Source organism: Trachinotus anak, unplaced genomic scaffold (assembly GCF_046630095.1).
Source record: "Trachinotus anak isolate AG129_WGS33_773 ecotype Australia unplaced genomic scaffold, CSIRO_AGI_Tana_v1 ptg000026l, whole genome shotgun sequence".
Lineage (NCBI taxonomy): Eukaryota > Metazoa > Chordata > Actinopteri > Carangiformes > Carangidae > Trachinotus > Trachinotus anak.
The window spans coordinates 12,341,638-12,361,579 of NW_027273877.1; the positions used below are offsets into that span (position 1 = coordinate 12,341,638).

Below are 19,942 nucleotides of genomic sequence, written 5' to 3' on the forward strand. Positions count from 1 at the left end.
ATTATTATTTTACTGTCAAAGTCTCTGAGTCAGTTTGTCCCTGTGGACTGTGGAGGGAAGAAGAGCCACAGTGAACTTCTGTCCACACAGAGACACTGAGAGGAAAACCTGTGTGTGTGTGTGTGTGTGTGTGTGTGTGTGTGTGTGTGTGTGTGTGTCTCTTGAGCAGCTTGTTTGTCCTGACTCTTGTGTGTGTGAGCTCACAGTCAGTGTTACTGGTTTCCCTCTCAGACTGACTGAAGTCCTGAAGATGAGTGATCATGTGGAGGAAGAGGAGGACAGAGCAGAGTCTCCAGGACCCAGCTGTCTGTCTGTGAAGAGTCACCAGTCCAGAGGTCATCCTCTGAACTTCAGTCCTGAACCTGGACCCTCAGACTCACAGTAAGAGACCTGCTACAAACCTGTGAACCTCCAAACTGTCTCTGTAACAGTGTTTAGTGTGTTGAGCTCCTGCAGTGATGTCACTTCCTGTGACAGCTGCCGTAGTGTCACAGAAAATAACTTCCCCTGGTTCCTCTGACATATCAGTGTATTAACAGTGACTGCTGAGGAGCTGGTTTCTTGTGAAATGATCCCAACAAAGAAGAGTTTGACTTTTTTCTTGTGCATATTTTTGCTGCAGCTGATGAACATGACAGAGATGTAAAGATGTCAGTAATTAAAGGGCCGTGGTGGAGCAGAGAAGCAGCCACAGAAGAAGAGAGCAGTGTGTTGGTGAACCTGGATGAGCTGGGATCTAACAGAGTTGACCACACTTTGCAGGATCATTTTACAGCCTGAATGATGAGCTTCACATGTCAGAGCTTCACTCTCCACAGTTAGTTTGATCCAAACTACAGTGAGCAGCTGTTGGAGGAAATGACTGAGCCTCTTTAACATCAAACTAGATATTTGTCAGCTGTTGATACAGATTTCAGGCTCTATGTAATATGGGCCGCTGACTGTAAAGTGGTTCATACTGAAATAACAACATTTCACCACATTCAGTCAACTTGTGTTTTTTTAAACCAGATCAATATTTGTGAACTTTGTCATATTCACATAAAAATAATGTAATGTTGATATTAAATCTAAATTTGAATGTCAAATCTAAACATTGGAGAAACTTAATATTTAGCTAATATGCTAATTGACACTGCTGGTCAGAGGATGTACCAAAATAAAAGCTGAATCCAGCATTATCCACAGTCAAGAGGAGTGGATGGAGAAGGGCAGACGTAATGTACCAGTCATATAAATGGGGCTTTTAAGTTTCAGTTAACAAGATAATGTTCTGTACAAGGAAAATAATTGATAGTGAAGTGAGACTAAAAGGATATCCTCAGGATTTGGAGAGAGTGAAAAGTTTTTAGGGAAATGATTTGATGAGAAAATGACATGGACTGTACATCTTCAGAAATTAGTGGACAAATGTTAGAAAGTAGTAAATGTAATGAGGCGTTTAGTTGGAGGTGAATGGGGACAGACAGACCTGCTTTGAGGACCATATATAATGGATTAATTAGATCAGTTTGGGATCATGGTTGTGTGGTTTATGGATCAGCAGAAAACACATCTCTCAAAAAATGAGATCATGTACAATATCAAGCTTTGAGATGATGCACAGGTGCATTTAAAACAACCCCAACTACAGCATTACAGGTGGAAATGGGAGACGTGCCTTTAGAAATCAGAAGATGACAGATATCACTGAATTACTGGATCACTTTACAAGGTCATAGTCCAGGTCATCCAACACCAGACACATTAAACCTGGCTGGGAAAAGGAGAAGAGGGAAACAAAAAGCTTTGGGTGGACAATGAATCAGAAAGATTCAGAACTGAAATGAGATCAATGAAACGTCAGTCCAACAGTACCATTGTCAGCAATACCACCTTGGATACTTCCAGACGCCACAGTAGATTTCACATTGATAGAAAAGAAGAACAAAGATGAGTTCATTTATAATCCATGTACCACACATGCTGACACTGACAGTTAACATAGTTACATCCGGAAATACAGAGATGCATCAAAGAGCTCATCTATTAAAGCTGGGGGAGCATTTTTTATTCCAGAATGTCAAATGAAATGTGAGAACCCACTTGCAGGACTGGATGAGACCAGCACGTCTCAGCAGCCTGCAGGACACCTTCTGAGATGACCGGCTGGTCAATGTGCACCATTGTCCTGGGGAGGACGTATCATCTCTGCAAGCCCTCTGGCACTTTAGCACTCGCTCTGTTGTCTGCAGGGTTTTGAAATATGTTATTCCACCACTGAAAGTCGCCCAATAGCACCAACAAACTGAGCGATGGAGGCAGCGGTAAATCAACAGCTCCCATGTTCTGTGAGGTAGATTTACTGTTTTTGTCAGTGGAGTCTGGTATGTGGCTTTGGATAGAGCAATGGCTGTTTCAGGTTCAACAAAAAAGATCTTTCCTTTAACAAAAAGGTCTGTCTCAGTAGGAACCCTGTCCATAATATTGTCAGACACATATATTAATAATCTGAACCTGTTAGTGGCAAATCAGGCACTTTCAGTGGACGTACGAATGTGGACAACTGCCTTATTTTCTTACATTGCAGCCTTTTATCTCTTATAGCGTTCTTGTAAAATATTGCATATTATCCCTCCGACGGGCCTGTTTGGTGGAATCCTGCTGTAGCTGTAGACGTCTGCTCGCACACTTTCACTCTGCACACCAGCAGTTTCCTCTGCAGAGAAGAGCTCTGTCTTACTACCTGCTAAATCCACCGTTATCAGAGAAATCCACCAAGGTGCAGGTGCACCTGGCTTTTAAAGGGGATGGGAGAGAGCTCTCTGATTGGTTTATTAGATGTTATGTCCAAAACACATACATGATGACTGAAGAGACTAATTACAACTTGTTTGAAGCATGCACCGGGTGCTGTGACTGTTTGTCCACTGTTAAACTAACAAAAGTGGATGAGGACACGTCCTAAATGCTCTGGCTCCATGAGGCTAGATGGTTAAAATAGGCCCGAAGTCTTCAGAAGGAACCAATGGGCTCAGAGCTGAGAGCCACTGACAGAGGAGGGAAGTCACAAAGTGTTGAGAGATGAACTCACACACTGTTGGTTTGGCTCTTTTCATGGGGTTTGTTGTCAAGAACAAACATGTAGAATAACAGCAGAATGATCCTTTAATTACACACAAGACTGTCTTTACCATCACTGATATCTGTGCAGATGTAACTCTGACAAACTGTGTGTTTGTCAGTGAAGTTGTGTGATGGTCAGATGAAGCCTGCAGCAGGATGTGGTGTTTGCTGTTGTCACAGTCATGTAGAAACACACAGGCCTCCTTGTGTGAAATGAAGCTGAACTCCAGAGAAAGAATCAATATGGAGAAGAAGAGCAGACACATCAGCAGCCATTAGTTTTAGTCAGGGTGTTGTTTTGTCTTCATTTGTGGCAGTGGCAGTGTCGGGGTCACAGACATCTGATCCTCTCATCTTACCTTTGTATCACTCTGCTTCTTTAGAGCTGATGTGAGACAGGTCATCAACAGCTGGAGACTGGACACATTTAATGACTGACTGACACAACAGTGTTGTTTCTGGATGCTGCTGTGTTGCTTCCATCCTTCAGTACAGTGTGCGGTGCTGGATGGTGACGTCACTGCAGGACGTCAGCTGAGAGTTCCCACAATGACTCTGTCATCAGAGAATTGATCAGTGATCGATATGATGTGAATAAAAACATGTTTGTGTTTGCAGAGGTCAGAACCACAGACTGAGAGCAGAGTCTCCAGGATCCAGCTGTCTGTCTATGAAGAGTGACCAGTCCAAAGAATATCCTCCAGTCTTCAGTCCTGAACCTGGACCCTCAGACTCACAGTAAGAGACAGTTTCTACTGTAAACTGAGCTGAAGATGATTCAGTTATTAGACATATTTGACTGTGACATGTTAGTGATGAAGACATGTCTTCACAGAGGGAGGAAGAGGAGTGGTATCTCTGTGGAGGAGCAGCTGTCCTGCTGTGCTCTGTGTCAGGACGTCCTGAAGGATCCAGTCTCTACCAGCTGTGGACACTGGTTCTGCAGACAGTGCTTCACCTCATACTGGGACCAGTCTGGGTCTTCAGGAGACCCCTCCTGTCCCCAGTGTGGACAAAGACCCAGAACCAGACCTGGACTGCAGACAGCCAGTCAGAGCAGCACTGTACAAAGTGAGACTGAACATGTGTCTGCTGATGTCTTCATTTCTGAAACCAGGACCTGTTGTTTTCTCCAGTGTCAGTTGTTCTATCACACAGCACTGACATTTCAGATGATTCTAAAAAGCACAACATTGAAAAGCTTTTCTTTGCTGCTCTTTAGTTTTTCTGTAGCTGATGAAAATAATCAGCAGATTCTCAGATTCTCTGTCTTCAGTCTGACATTGTCTCTTCTCTTTCAGCAGATAGTGGTCTGCAGGAGGTTTTAGATCAACATAAGATCAGTCTGAGGAGCAGATGTGAATGTGTGACTGAAGGAACTGATGGAACAGGAAGTGGAACCCTCCTCAACAGGATCTACACTGAGCTCTACATCACAGAGGGACAGAGTGAAGAGGTTAATACCCAACATGAGGTGAGGCAGCTGGAGACGGCTTCCAAGATGAAGACCCTCCATGACGCTCCAATCAAGTGCCACGACATCTTTAAAGCCTTACCTGACCAACAGAGACACATCAGAGTGGTTCTGACCAACGGCGTCGCTGGCATTGGAAAAACCTTCTCAGTGCAGAAGTTCAGTCTGGACTGGGCAGAGGGCTTGGAGAACCAAGATGTCAGTCTGCTGGTTCTGCTTTCGTTCAGGGAGCTGAACCTGATCAGAGAGCAGCAGTACAGTCTTCTCAGGCTGCTCCATGTTTTCCATCCAACATTACAGAAGGTCACAGCAGAGCAGCTGGCTGTCTGTAAAGTTGTGTTCATCTTGGACGGCCTGGATGAAAGCAGACTTTCACTGGATTTCACCAACAGGGAGGTTGTGTCTGATGTCACACAGACATCATCAGTCAACCTGCTGTTGACAAACCTCATCCAGGGGAATCTGCTTCCCTCGGCTCTGGTCTGGATCACTTCCAGACCTGCAGCAGCCAATCAGATCCCTCCTACATGTGTTGACAGGGTAACAGAGGTACGAGGCTTCACTGACGCCCAGAAGGAGGAGCACTTCAGGAGGAGATCCAGTGATGAAGAGCTGTCCAGCAGAATCATCTCACACATCAAGAAGTCCAGGAGCCTCCACATCATGTGTCAAGTCCCAGTCTTCTGCTGGATCACTGCTACAGTTCTGGAGCACATGTTGACTACAGAGCAGAGAGGAGAGCTGCCCCAGACCCTGACTGACCTGTTCTCACACTTCCTGCTGGTTCAGACAAAGAGGAAGAAACTCAAGTATGATGAGGGACATGAGACGAGTCCACAGGAGCTGATGGAGGCTGACAGGGAAGTTCTTCTGAAGCTGGGGAGGCTGGCGTTTGAACATCTGGAGAAAGGAAACATCATGTTCTACCAAGAAGACCTGGAGCAGTGTGGTCTGGATGTCACAGAGGCCTCGGTGTACTCAGGACTCTGTACTGAGATCTTCAAAAGAGAGAGTGTGATCTTCCAGAAAACAGTCTACTGCTTTGTTCATCTGAGCATTCAGGAGTTTCTTGCTGCAGTCTACATGTTCCACTGTTACACCAACAGGAACAAAGAGGTCCTGGAGAACTTCCTGGGAAAAACCTGGAATTACAGGTACGGTGATGACGATGATTCGTTTTCCTACGATGATGATGACAGTGACTTATTCCTGGATGAGTTCCTGAGGGCAGCCATGGAGAAATCCCTCAGAAGTAAAAATGGTCACCTGGACCTGTTTGTTCGCTTCCTTCATGGCCTCTCTCTGGAGTCCAACCAGAGACTCTTAGGAGGTCTGTTGGGTCAGACAGAGAACAGTCCAGGAACCATCCAGAGAGCCATCAACAACCTGAAGAAGATGAACAGTGATGAAATCTCTCCTGACAGAAGCATCAACATCTTCCACTGTCTGATGGAGATGAAGGACCACTCAGTTCATCAGGAGATCCAAGAGTTCCTGAATTCAGAGACCAGATCAGAGCAGAGACACTCTGAGATCCACTGCTCAGCTCTGGCCTACATGCTGCAGATGTCAGAGGAGGTTTTTGATGAGTTGGACCTGGACAAGTACAACACATCAGTGGAGGGACGATGGAGACTGATCCCAGCTGTGAGGAACTGCAGGAAGGCTCGGTGAGTCCAGACATGATCAATATAATTATCAATCAGTAGATTAGATCAGTAGTTGAGTCAATTCAGATAAACACAGATTTCATTTATTCTCATTATTCTTGGTTTTACTTTGAAACAATCAAAGGTCAGTTGTGTTTTTTCTGGAGGTGTTGTAAATGCTGTGAGCACCAAAATGTAGATGTTTCAGTTGGTTGTGATTGTTGCTGTTAAGTTCATAAAAACACTTGTTTGTTTTATTTGTAATAATTGTTGGATGCTTCATTGATTTGTTAATGTTCTGTGTTGTTTTGAGTCTTTTTGGTTTAATTCAAACCTGATCAAACTAATTAAAGCAGCTCCACTGATCTTACACCTCAGAGTGTGTTTCCAGGTGTTTCCAGGTGTTGGGGAGGACACCTGCATATGAGAAAACAGTAGTATTAAACCTTTAGTGTCTCCAGCTGTGCAGTCTGATAAATGTCCTCAGGTGATGTCATCTGAGTCAATGTGGGTGGAGTCTGAGTAAGACACCAGACCTCTGTAGACCCCCCTCATCTCTGCTGCATAACACACCTTAATCTAACAGCTGAGGGTTGGTGGTTGAGATGCATTGTGGGTAATGTAGGCAGCAGGTTTTTCTGAGGATAAAGAATGTGTGAATGAAAAAAGAAGATGTCTCTGGTTCATCTTTGTTGGAACTGTCCATTGTGACAGTGTTACAGGAGAGCAGTGATGAATCTGTGGAGGTCTGTATTCAGGACTCATGAGGTTTCTATGACAACAGTCATCAGTGTTTGGCAGTGAACAGTGAATGCAGTGAAGCTGTAATGAGCAGGTTCTAGCAGGTGTTTAGTAAAGTTTGTATAAGACCTGAATAATTGTCCAGAGATGACTGAAGTCATAACGAGCATGGAGGATGTTAGGGGACGCCAAGAGTGGAGATGTAAACCCGTGAGTGTATTGACCTGATCAAGGCTGAGCTTTATTGATTCTTGAACTTTTCATGTTGAAGAGTGAACTTGTGTTTTTTCAAGTGTCATGGTGGAGCTTTAAAGTCTTTCCATAGATTGTGTTGAATGAGACAGAAAGTCCCAGGTGTTTTCTCTCTTGTTGCTGTAGAGGAGAGTCGTATCAGGAAATGTTCAGCTTCAGCCAAGAACACAGGTGTGAATCTATCAGAGCAGAATGGGAGGATTCAGTCTTCTTCTACACACCAGAGCTCAGTGTCATGTTTCTGTGAGGACCTTCTGTGAAAACCAGGCAGCAAACAGAGATTAGATTGAACTGTTGACTGAGATGAATATGAAAACAAAAAGTAAATACAAGCAGAACAGCAGCAGGTGAACCTACAAAAAGACAACACAAGTTACATAGTTTCCTCATTCACCATGCTGCAACTGTGGATTTCGTAGCTCATCCTACTCACCACCTCTAGCAGGAATTCTATTCACAGGACTTAGGAATGGCAGGCTCCTGAAGCACACTGTTCAAACTGCTAAAACAAAAACCATAAAGTAAATGCACTGATAAAAACTGATAGTCATATATGACTAAGGTCACATACCTGTTGGCAAACAGCAATCACACCACTGACCAGGGAGAGAATGAGGCAAAGGCTGAGCATGGCTCCCAGCTGCCTTTTATTTGGCCCTGATTAGGGAATTGGCTGAGGAGAGGAGTCAAGCCTTGAACTGCATTCAAGGGTGTAAAATGCAGCACCACACTACAGTAACATCATTTTCCCTCCTTCATCTGCACAACAAAGATTCCCATGAAACTCTGCAGGTCTGAGAGAGAGTGATGAGAATTACTGTTTCATGTCAAACACAATCAGATAAGATGAGCTGAGCCACAGATGTGAAGAGCAGATGTTCATCACATCATCATCTTTTCTCATCAGATGCATTTTAACTTCAGTGACTTTTATTACAAACTGTCTGATTTTATTCTAACACATTTTATATTTTCTCTCATCACAGACTTGGTTATTGTGGACTCTCAGAGACTCACTGTGAAGTCGTGTCCTCAGCTCTGAAGTCCAACCCCTCCCATCTGAGACACCTGGACCTGAGCCACAACTACCTGGAGGATTCAGCAGTGAAGCAGCTGTGTGCTGGACTGGAGAGTCCAAACTGTAGACTGGAGACTCTGAGGTCAGTTCACTGACTGGAGCTGTTGTAGTTTTATATTCAGTTCAAATCTGTGAAGTTCCAGTTTTTCATTGGTTGGTTCATTTTCAGGATTTCTGTGTGAGAATTTAAAAAATCAGCCAGTGAAGAGAAAGAAGGAAGATGAGACCAGGAGCAGAGTGATGATGGGGAGGGTCAGGAGAATCCCCAGGGGCCGTTTGGGGGCCGAAGCCGGACTGATTATTGTGTAGACTAATAATATTGTGTTATATAAAAGTGGTCTACCTCGCTGCACCATCCTGCAGCCTGAACTGAGCCTCGCAGCCTCTTGTCTCTCCCAGCACGTCACACGCTACCAACTCTATATTTGCAGTAGGGGGGTAAATGAACTGTGATTGGTCGGCTGCTGACCAATAAGAGCTGTGAAGGGGGCTGGTACAGAGTCATCAGACGTGTTGGTGTTATCAGGGAACGTGTGTGTTCACTGTTCACATTGGTTTGAAGCAGCAGCAGAAAGAGAAGGAGAAAGGTGGAGCAGAGAAGAATGAAAAAGAACAAATACTGGAGGAGGAAGCAGAGAAATGTTCCACAATCACAGAGAGATTCAATTGTCTTTGTGTGTTATTAACAGCTGGGACTGGTGATCTCCAGGTAAAATGAAGGGTCCCACTCGGCCCCTGGAGGAGAGCAGTCACAGTGTTTGTGATTCAGAGCAGCAGAGAATTGACAGAGTTTGATGTTAAAATCAGAAAGTTGATGAGAATCAAACTGCAACAGTCTCACAGATCTTCTGCTGCTGCTGCTGATCTGAACACCAGCAAAGCTGCAGCTCTCTGCAACCAACACATATTGCAGCTGTTGTTGTGTGTTGATGTCAGCACTGCAGCATCATGGGAAGCCACAGACCTTCAGACTGCAACACAAACCAGATCAAAGCAGGGCCAGTGGCTGAGGCGGGAAAGTGGAGACAAGAGGAAACTCAGCTGGGACATGGAGGCAGGAAGGATTAGATTGATGCTGGGAGCAATTTATGAGCAGCTCCCACCTCCCCAACATCATAGTGAATAAACAGCTGAGGAGCCAACATGTCCTCTATGTTCAGGTGGAGCTTCATGTGGCTCCTTCTATCAGGGGCTAAAACAAGCCTGTCTCCAGGCCCACACACCTGGAGACATCAGCAGGTGCTGAGGTGTCTCCCAGCAGCCACTGAGAGTCAGAGCTCAGAGGTGAACTCACTGGAGGCAGAAGGAGACAAGATGGATTTGATTTGTTGGTGAGGGTGAAGGACTCAGGTGGTAGACTGAGGCCGAGCACTCGTCCTCCTCAAGTTCTCAACAGTAACACAAGTTCTTCTTTAAAGATGTGGACACAGAGAAATATTTTCCCTCCTCCTGTAAATGTGACATTGTGCAGTTGTTTGGTGACTTTGGAACATTGAAGCTGCTCCACCATGTTTGTTCTGAACAGTGTGACTGAGTTCTCACTGTTTGTTCACGTCCTCAGTGTTTTGTTTCTGTGCTGATGTCTGTAGTGTCAGAGAGGGAACAGACTAAACAGATGTGAATCCTCTGATTCTCCTCTGATTACAGACTGAACTGAGGTCAGCAGCAGCTGATCAACCTGTGTTCACATCAACAGCTGTATGAATGTTGCACTGATGTTACCGGCACCAGAGCTAGGGGTCTCTGGTCCGGCAGCATGAGCTCCTCAGGCGGCGAGCACTGAGCGGCTGTGGATCCAAACACATGACACGAGAGCTATTAGCTCATGCTACTGCTGCTCAGCAGGTTTATTCTCTGCACATGCGCAGAGCAAAGCAGAGCAGAGACTATTTGCTTGGACCCACTGGTGTTAGAGTAGCCTCTACTGGTGTAAAGTGGTAATGCTTTCTGCAAAGGTTCAAATAAAGGTTCAAATATTAAAATGAAAAAGAGGGAGTGTCTGTTAATATAATAAACTATAAGTGGATATTTCAGACCCACTACACTGACATTTGGATGATGCGTGTCGAAGGCTGACATGATGAAGATCCACAATAACAGAAGGACAAAGTCACTCTACTCATTTTAGACAAAGATCATTGATCAGGACAAATCTGATTGATTATCAATCACTGATCTACTTCTTTGATTCTTTATTCAGATTGTGGCGCTGCAGGTTGTCAGAGATCAGCTGTTCTTCTCTGGGCTCAGCTCTGAAGTCCAACCCCTCCCATCTGAGAGAACTGGACCTGAGCTGGAACCAGGACCTGCAGGATCCAGGAGTGAAGGGTCTATGTGGTTTTCTGCAGAGTCCAGACTGTAGACTGGAGACTCTGAGGTCAGACTCCATGTTTTCTTTCTGTGCTGAGATGAATGTGATGTGAAAGTTGTGTTGACACTGAGCTGCAGACATGAGGCTGATATTATACTGATCCACACTGAGGATCTTCATGGTAAAGTCTGTTTTCTTCTTCTCTGCTTTTAGTCCAGTGACTGTTTCTCTTCAATGACTTTTCAAAACACCAACAGAAACACATTGAATCTGTCAGACAATAACTGATCTATAATCAATAGCTGATGGTCCCAACACTTTTATAAGGCTCTGTGATTGTCTTTCAAAACTGCCGCTTTGAAAGACAATGGCACAAGCCTGACACTAACCTCCACATCAGAGCCACATCAGAACCCCCCTCCACCTCCCCTACCAAAGGAACGTCTCTCTCTATCCTGGAGAGAGATGTCAACAGGCTTTTTAAGAAGCAGAACCCCCGCAAAGCAGCCGGTCCTGACTCTGTCTCTCCATCATCCCTGAAGCATTGTGCTGATCAGCTGTCTCCGGTGTTCACGGACATCTTCAACACTTCACTGGAGACCTGCCACGTGCCAATCTGCTTCAAATCCTCCACCATCATCCCTGTCCCCAAAAAACCAAGGCCCACTGGTCTAAATTACTACAGACCCATTGCCCTGACCTCTGTGGTCATGAAATCATTTGAGCGCCTTGTCCTGTCCCACCTCAAATCCATCACTGACCCACTCCTGGACCCCCTGCAGTTCGCCTACAGAGCCAACAGGTCTGTAGACGACGCCGTCAACATGGCTCTCCACTTCATCCTCCAGCACCTGGACTCCTCAGGGACCTTTGCCAGGATCCTGTTTGTGGACTTCAGCTCTGCCTTCAACACCATCATCCCGGCTCTGCTGCAGGACAAGCTCTCCCAGCTGAGCGTGCCTGACTCCACCTGCAGGTGGATCACCGACTTCCTGTCTGACAGGAGGCAGCACGTGAAGCTAGGAAAGCATGTGTCTGACTCCCAGACCATCAGCACTGGATCCCCGCAAGGCTGCGTTCTTTCTCCTCTGCTCTTCTCCCTGTACACCAACACCTGCACCTCCAGCCATCAGTCTGTCAAGCTCCTGAAGTTTGCAGACGACACCACTCTCATTGGACTCATCTCTGATGGCGATGAGTCTGCCTACAGGTGGGAGACTGACCGTCTGGTGACCTGGTGCAGGCAGAACAACCTAGAGCTAAACGCTCCGAAGACAGTGGAAATGATAGTGGACTTCAGGAAGAGCCCAGCCCCACCCACCCCCATCTCCCTGTGCGACTCCCCCGTGGCTACCGTGGAGCATTTCCGCTTCTTGGGAACCACCATCACAGAGGATCTCAAATGGGAGCTGAACATCAGCTCCCTCATCAAAAAAGCTCAGCAGAGGATGTATTTCCTGAGGCAGCTGAAGAAGTTCAACCTGCCAAGGACTATGATGGTGAACTTCTACACCTCCATCATTGAGTCCATCCTCACCTCCTCCATCACCATCTGGTACGCTGCTGCCACGGAGAGGGACAATAACAGACTGCAGCATATCATCCACTCTGCTGAGAAGGTGATTGGCTGCAATCTTCCATCCCTCCAGGACCTGTACGCCTCAAGGACTTTGAGGCGTGCAAGGAAGATTGTAGCTGACTCCTCCCACCCTGGACACAAACTCTTTAAGTCACTCCCCTCTGGCAGGAGGCTGCGGTCCTTCAGGACCAAAACCTCTCGCCACAAAAATAGCTTCTTCCCATCTGCTATTAGCCTCATCAACAAGGCTAGAGAGCCCCACTGTTGCTGATCCCCCTGATCCTCAATTGCACCAATCACCAGAAAAAATTCCTCGTATGTGAAAACATACTTGGCAATAAAACTGATTCTGATTCTGATTCTGATTCTGATGTTTGTACTGACTCCAATATTCAAAGCCAAGTTGTCATAGCAACAGGTTGTTTCATCACTTTAAATCCTGTAGGTTTGACTGTGTTAAATATTTGAGCTCAGTCACCAGGTGTCTGTGTCTCTGCCATTCCATCAACTAGTGAATTTAATATATATTTCTATACATTTGTTCTCATGTCTCCAAACTTCAGCCTGACATGTTTGTTGTCTTTGAAAACTTGAGGATCTTTAGTGGAATCTGCACAACATGAGTTTGTATAGATGGAGCCACAGGTGGAGCTGGCAGAGTTGAAGAGGTGGAGTCACTACGTCTTTATTGAAGCAGCAGCATGTTGTCATGAATATTAATGAGAGCTGTTTTTACTTTGTCTGTTTGACTCTTTGTGGTTTCAACCAGGAACTTTGTCTCCTAAACTCACATCTTTGATTCTTTATTCAGATTGATCAGCTGCAGGTTGTCAGAGATCAGCTGTTCTTCTCTGGTCTCAGCTCTGAAGTCCAACCCCTCCCATCTGAGAGAACTGGACCTGAGCTGGAACCAGGACCTGCAGGATCCAGGAGTGAAGGGTCTGTGTGGTTTTCTGCAGAGTCCAGACTGTAGACTGGAGACTCTGGGGTCAGTTCACTGTTGTAGATCTTATATCTTGAATCCACAGCTAATGAAGCTTCACACACAAGTTGAATCCATTGACTGTGAATGAATGAATGACATTGTAAATAGTTGTTGTCTCATGTTTCAAGTTGTTCTTCTCTCAGACTGAGAATGATTCTTCAGTTTCAGCTCATTTCACTCACTTGTCATGAATAATGTCTGTTCACTTCAGTTCAACCTTCACAGCTCACACACTCGTATTTCTCTCAGTCAGAGGACTCATGTTTTCTAAATCCACTGGAGAAAATGTCCAGTGTTAGTTGTTCAAGTCAATTCATTTTTATCACAACAACATACACAAGATCCTCACAACTAATATTTGTCCAAAGAAAGTGAAGAAAGAATCTTCTTTTTTTCAGTAGATTTCAGTGAAGTGTCAGGACTAATGTCTGTTTGATCAAACTGTGTGTGTGTGTTTTCATCTGTAACACAACACACACAACTGTTGTGTTGACAATGTTGTGTTGTACTGACATGATGAAGATCCACAATAACAGAAGGACAAAGTCACTCTACTCATTTTAGAAAAAGATCATTGATCAGGACAAATCTGATTGATTATCAATCATTGATCTACATCTTTGATTCTTTATTCAGATTGATGGGCTGCAGGTTGTCAGAGATCAGATGTTCTTCTCTGGTCTCAGCTCTGAAGTCCAACCCCTCCCATCTGAGAGAACTGGACCTGAGCTGGAACCAGGACCTGCAGGATCCAGGAGTGAAGGGTCTGTGTGGTTTTCTGCAGAGTCCAGACTGTAGACTGGAGACTCTGAGGTCAGTTCACTGTTGTAGATCTTATATCTTGAATCCACAGGTAATGAAGCTTCACACACAAGTTGAATCCATTGACTGTGAATGAATGAATGACATTGTAAATAGTTGTTGTCTCATGTTTCCAGTTGAAGCAGCAGCATGTTGTCATGAATATTAATGAGAGCTGTTTTTACTTTGTCTGTTTGACTCTTTGTGGTTTCAAGCAGGAACTTTGTCTCCTAAACTCATGTCTTTGATTCTTTATTCAGATTATGGCACTGCAGTTTGTCAGAGATCAGCTGTTCTTCTCTGGGCTCAGCTCTGAAGTCCAACCCCTCCCATCTGAGAGAACTGGATCTGAGAGACAACAACCTGCAGGATTCAGACCTGAAGGATCTCCGTGGTCTCGTGGAGAGTCCAGACTGTAGACTGGAGACTCTGAGGTCAGTAGAGGGGCGGAGTCAGTCCATGCTGCTCTCAGCAGTATTGTACTAAACACAGTTAGTATCAGAGCAAAGATCCAGTGTTTCCTGTGAACCTCCAACCTCCTCAGTGGCTGCTTTCCTCAGTGAAGCTGTGAGAGGAGAACGGGGACAGGCTTCAGGATTGGACAGAAAGACAGAGAGAGAGACAACAGTCAGCCAATCAGAGCAGCCAGAAGCTTGTTGTGATCATGTGTGTGAGTTGATGTGAAGACAACTGTTGTTGTGTTGATGTGTACAGGAAATAAAGCTGATTCCAGCTGACAGCCTCACAGATGGACAGAGACAGTGTCCTCATTCATCAAACTGTCCAATCGGATCTGAGACTGTTTGTTCTCTGGTTTCAACACTAAACAGCTGATCAGTTTCATCTGTGTCACAGCTCTGAGATCAGTGTGATGGAGCCTGACAGTCCCTGGCTCTTAGTGACAGCCTCCATGTTCAGTCAGGTGATGTTTCAGAAGCAGCTCACATGTTGATCAACACACAGAGACTCTGTGTTTAAAGTGACATCAGCTGACAGGTAACAGGAGTGAATCCATCACTGACCTGTTGCTGACTCAGCACTTTGTTTCCACTGTGGACTGAGTGAAATGTGCAGAGTGAACAGACTTGATGCTGAACGTCTCTGCAGGTCTGTGAGCTTCCAGCTCAGTGTGTTCACTCCAACACGTTAACATGAGAGCTGAGAGGAAGCAGCTGCTGCACATCTGGTCTGAACAGGACTGAAGTCCCTGCTGCATCACTGACTGATGAAGTGAGTCTCTGTAAACACTGATTCATCTCCTCTGCTTTCTTCTTCTCTACACAGCTGGAGGTGAGAGTGGAGAGGAGAGCTTGATCCAGCAGTGACTGACAGAGGAATCAGAAGAAGTGGAGATGACTCTCAGTGCTGCAGTCTGAACTGATCTGAGAACAGCTCCACTGTCACACACAGAGTCCAGTCCACCATCATCCCTGTGTGTTCCTCTGGATCTGACAGAGCATCATCAGTGTCTCTGGACTTAAAGCTCATCAAGTTCAGCTCTGAACAGTTTCCTTGTTGAGCTTCACAAAGAGGGAATTTCACAGTAAAATGACTTGAACTCTGAAGATTAGTTTGACTCAGATGTTGAAGCCTCATGTTCTTCAGCTGAACTTTACCAGATATTATTGTACAGGAGGAACATGTTGTTTTTATCCTCCATCTCGTCATTCAAGTTGTGTTGAGGAGGAACAATCACACAGACCAACAACTCTTTCACTGTGTATATGGACATGTGAGTGTTGTTTTCAGACAGGCTTGAAAAATGTTCATTTCTCCATTATAATGCTGAGTCAACAAGTGTCACTGATTCAATGGATCATTCATTAACTGGACTTTAAATCCTCCTTCATGGTCAATAATGTTTTTATCTTGACTTCCTGTTTGATTCCTGGTCTTTAATCTGTCATTGTTTAGACATTTTACTTCTCTTTTATTCCATAAAGTTCCCAGTTTATTCCTAAATGACTGTATGTGTTGTTGTTGTGTGTTTGTTGTGAAGCTCTTGCTGTGTAAAATGAAGATCAGGGTCTGGGCCAGATATGACTCTGGACTTCTACTCCAACATGTAACAAAAGTCTCTTGAAAGTACTTAAAGGAGTCAAAAAGATGTTCAAAAAGGCACTGAAGACCTTCAGGGTTTGATGCTGTAGAGTTTATTCTTTGTGACAAGTCATAGACCCGAGCCTGTCCTGGACCAGACTGATGTCCAAACTGTTCTTCACATCCTTTTATCCCATAAAAAATCCTGCCCACTTTGCCTCCAAAAAGGCAACTTTGCCTGCCTTCTCAAAAAAGATGTTCCAGGTGCCTTGGAAATAATGGAGTCACAATCAGCCTTCTTGGCAGCTCTTTACCTTTTGTGACAGTTACTAATGGTGTCCTGCTACATCTTCAATCATCTTGCATGTTCATTCTGTTGGTGTCATGTAACCTTAGTTTGAACCCCCTTAGCTGCCATCAGCTGACTCCCTTATCTTTGAAGGGGCTTCACTGCACCTTTTTAAAAAGAACCGCAATGCACTTGGGAATACATTTATCATGTCTAATTACATCTGTAAGCCCAACTATTGCCCTAAGGTTGCTCCACCAATGCCTTAACATTGCTCCACTAGCGCTCTAATGAGTAGCTGGTAGCTGGTATCATCAATCATCATGTTGGCATGCTCAGCCAACAAGCCATCGTTGGTGTTCTCTACCAAGAAGTCATTAAAGGTGTTATGCTCTGCCAAGAAGTCATCACAGTGGTACACTTAGCCAATGCTTAGCCAATGCTCTAACAGCCTGGTACATGATAACAAACCACACTGAGTACGCATAATAGGTGGTAATAGGTAATAGGTGTGAGTTTAACTCCTAGGTATTGACTAACTTAACTCAGTAAACAATAATATGATATAATATCAGAATAAACATCATCTATGTGTCTTTGCCCTCCCCCCCTGGAAATGTTCCTCATTTTTCACTGTGAATTAAAAACACAGTAGAGAGACCGGCAGCAGAGTCCCTCCAATAGGGTCCGGCTGCAGCCTGCAGACCAGGGGGCATGGCAAGATTGGAGCGTGATGTAGCAATCGGACAAGTGGCTAGTGGAGGACTGCTACGTCACATACCATATTGGGTCAAAGGTCATTAGAAGAGAAATATGGAGGAAAAAGATTAGAATATGTCAATGATTGCAGAGGGACTAGATTTCAAAATAAAGAGAGTGCAATTGACCTTACACTTTACTCAGAGAACACATCTCAGATGGGGACGAGTTTAACGGAAAGTCAGTGGCAGGATTATGCAGCAGCAAAGGAAACCATACCAAAGAGCACAGGAAGCAGAGGTGAGAAGAATGTTCCATGGTGGAATGAACATTGTAGGCAAGCAGTGAAAATGAGAAACAGCATTTAGGCAGTTGAAAAAACATCACTCACTAGTCACATTAATCCAGAAGATCTCAAGCAGCAGTTAGGAAAATTATAAGAGCAACCAAGCGTGCACACTGGGGGTGATACTGTGACACAATAGGGAGAGAGACACAGGTATCTGAGGTGGGAGGTATGGTCAGGACAATGAGTGGCATTAGGAGGAATTCTTTAATACCGGTGTTAACAATAAGCAACAAAACAGAAATCAGCAACATAGAAAAGGCAGAGATTTTGGCAGAGACTTTAGTTAAAATCAGAAAATGCTAGACAGTGTAGAGATCACATTCTGGCACTAAACACAGGTATTAATATTAGGAAACCTGCAACAGGAGATAGTTTAGACTTTCCTTTTAGTTGCTTTGAATTGAAAAGGGCCATCTCCAACACGGCAGTCACCACCAGGGAAAGATGGCATTTGTCACAGCATTCTGGATCATATGGACGACAGTGCACTGATGGTTGTATTACAATTGTTCAATACACTGTGGGACATTGGGAAAATTCCAGTTGCATGGAAACAGTCAGTCATTGTACCCATTGTAAAACCTGGCAAAGACTCATCAGATCCCTCAAACTATAGACCAATAGCTCTTACAACACAGTTGGGAAACACTATGGAACGGATGGTAAGGGAGGCTACTGTACTTTCTAGAAAGTAAAGACTTGTTCTCTCCCTTCCAAAGTGGGTTTCAGAAAGAGAGAAACACCATGGACTCTGTGCTACGCTCGGAGTCAGAAATGAGAAAAGCCCAAACAAATAAGGAGATAGTAGTTGCTGTATTAGAAAGAGCCTATGATATGTTGTGGAAGGAAGGTTTACTAAGTGAACTGAGTAGATTAGGGGTGGGTGGCAGGTTGTACAACTGGGTGCTGGACTTCCTCCGTGAGAGAACAATAGAAATAAGGGTGGGAACAGAATACTCAAGAGTATATCAGGTTGAAAATGGAACCCTGCAGGGAAGTGTTTGTAGTCTGATATTATTTAACATCATGATTAATGATACTTTTTTTTTAAACTCTTTATTTATAGATCATTTTCATGTTTTAGTACAGGAAGGTAAAAACAAAAGGACAAATATCAAACATTGAACAATTACCCATATCCAAGGTCCGCGGGTGATCAACAAATCCAAAAGACAAAGTATCATACCCAGGACATGCATACAGTCTCACTCATTAGCCAAATAGGCTTGCCATTTCTGCCATCGTTTTTCCCCTAGATCTTTTTGGAGTCTGACTGAGTAAATCATTTGCTCTAATACATGTAGTTGTTTTACAATATTAACAAAAGAATCGGTAGTGGGGGCATTTTTCTGGAGCCAACATTTTGTGATGGCCTTTTTACTTGCAGCCAGCAAGACCCTAAGTAGGTACAAATCAGCTTTACTCAACCCATCTGGCATATTCCCAAGATAGAGAGTTGTGAATGATACATTCATATTAAAACATAGAACACAGTTGGGATGTGGAACAGTGGGCAAATGAGTGGGGCTTCAAGTAACAGTATCTGTGGCAAAGACACAAGTGATATGTTTTGCCAGGCGTCATAAAACAGTATCACTGAAATTATAGAGAGTCAGAATAATTAGATTTCTAGGTGTACTATTTGATGAGAAGTTAACCTGGATCAATGAAGGAAATTGTTTATATAGTCATAATTAAGATGGATAATAAGAACCATCCTTCCTTTTTCTAGTCACTCAGCCTGATTAGATTCATGGTGGGAAAAGGGCAACCAGAGCAGCCCAGATAAGCTCCTCCTACATTCCCAGATGCTCTCAGACCAGCTGGGAGAGTCAGGAGTGTGTATATAATGTAAGTTCCCACCATCTTCTGCCTGGTTTGTACATTAAATATAACTGAAGGCTGAAAATAAACTAATCAGTTCATGTGATTTTTTTTTATGATCAGTGGTCCACATACACAAAAATGTGTACTATAAGTATATTATTAGTATTATAATAACAATAACTATGATATATCAGATCAATGAAAGTAAAAGACCTACGCTCCCAATTTGAGATGAGGACCGGGGGAGCCGGGGATCGAACCACCGACCTTCAGGCTTTTTCTCCTCAGCTGCAGCCACCCCATGTTTGTATGAGGGGGTGTTCCGTGAGCGGGAGCATTATGACTGCTATTGGCCTACTGTGGGTTTGGGTGTGTAACTGGATCGCTAAGTCATGGTTTGGGGGGGTGTAACTGGATTGTCACATCATGCCCTGATCATGCCCACGCCCCCTGGTCTGCAGGCTGCAGCCGGACCCTTCTCCAGGCCACTGACATCCTTCAGGTGTACTACTGCCACCAGCTCGGTTGCAGTATTGACACGCAACTGTAGTTGCAATAAAGCTGCAAGGGATGTTTCCAAAGGTCTATAGACGTGCTTTCAAAATAAAAGACCAAGAGGTACACTTCAAGCTGTTTTTGACAAAGTCACTGTAAAACCTAATGTCTTAGAACTTTTCATTCTTCCCTCTGGACATAAATGTTCAACACCAAGAGCCTCAGAACCAGGTCTTTTCTCAGACCTTCAAACAAACTGACAGAATTT

At 44.4% G+C, this 19,942-nt stretch overlaps 1 protein-coding gene across 1 annotated transcript; it reads left to right on the forward strand.

The window, feature by feature from the left end:
* The first annotated feature begins 4,750 nt into the window (after positions 1-4,750).
* On the forward strand, positions 4,751-19,729 carry LOC139609944 (protein NLRC3-like). Its single transcript, XM_071465014.1, has 4 exons — positions 4,751-6,249; positions 8,208-8,381; positions 14,251-14,390; positions 19,641-19,729. Exons 1-4 carry the CDS (start codon positions 5,243-5,245, stop codon positions 19,727-19,729), a joined length of 1,410 nt encoding a protein of 469 aa, XP_071321115.1. The 5' UTR covers positions 4,751-5,242.
* The last annotated feature ends 213 nt before the right edge of the window (positions 19,730-19,942 follow it).

Bases quoted from the DNA above. Each gene is read 5' to 3' on its own strand.
- LOC139609944 (XM_071465014.1), top strand. From the start codon at position 5,243: ATGTGTCAAGTCCCAGTCTTCTGCTGGATCACTGCTACAGTTCTGGAG. The intron at 6,250-8,207 runs GTGAGTCCAGAC...CTCTCATCACAG, and splicing joins AGGAACTGCAGGAAGGCTCG to ACTTGGTTATTGTGGACTCT. The intron at 8,382-14,250 runs GTCAGTTCACTG...ATGGCACTGCAG, and splicing joins TGTAGACTGGAGACTCTGAG to TTTGTCAGAGATCAGCTGTT.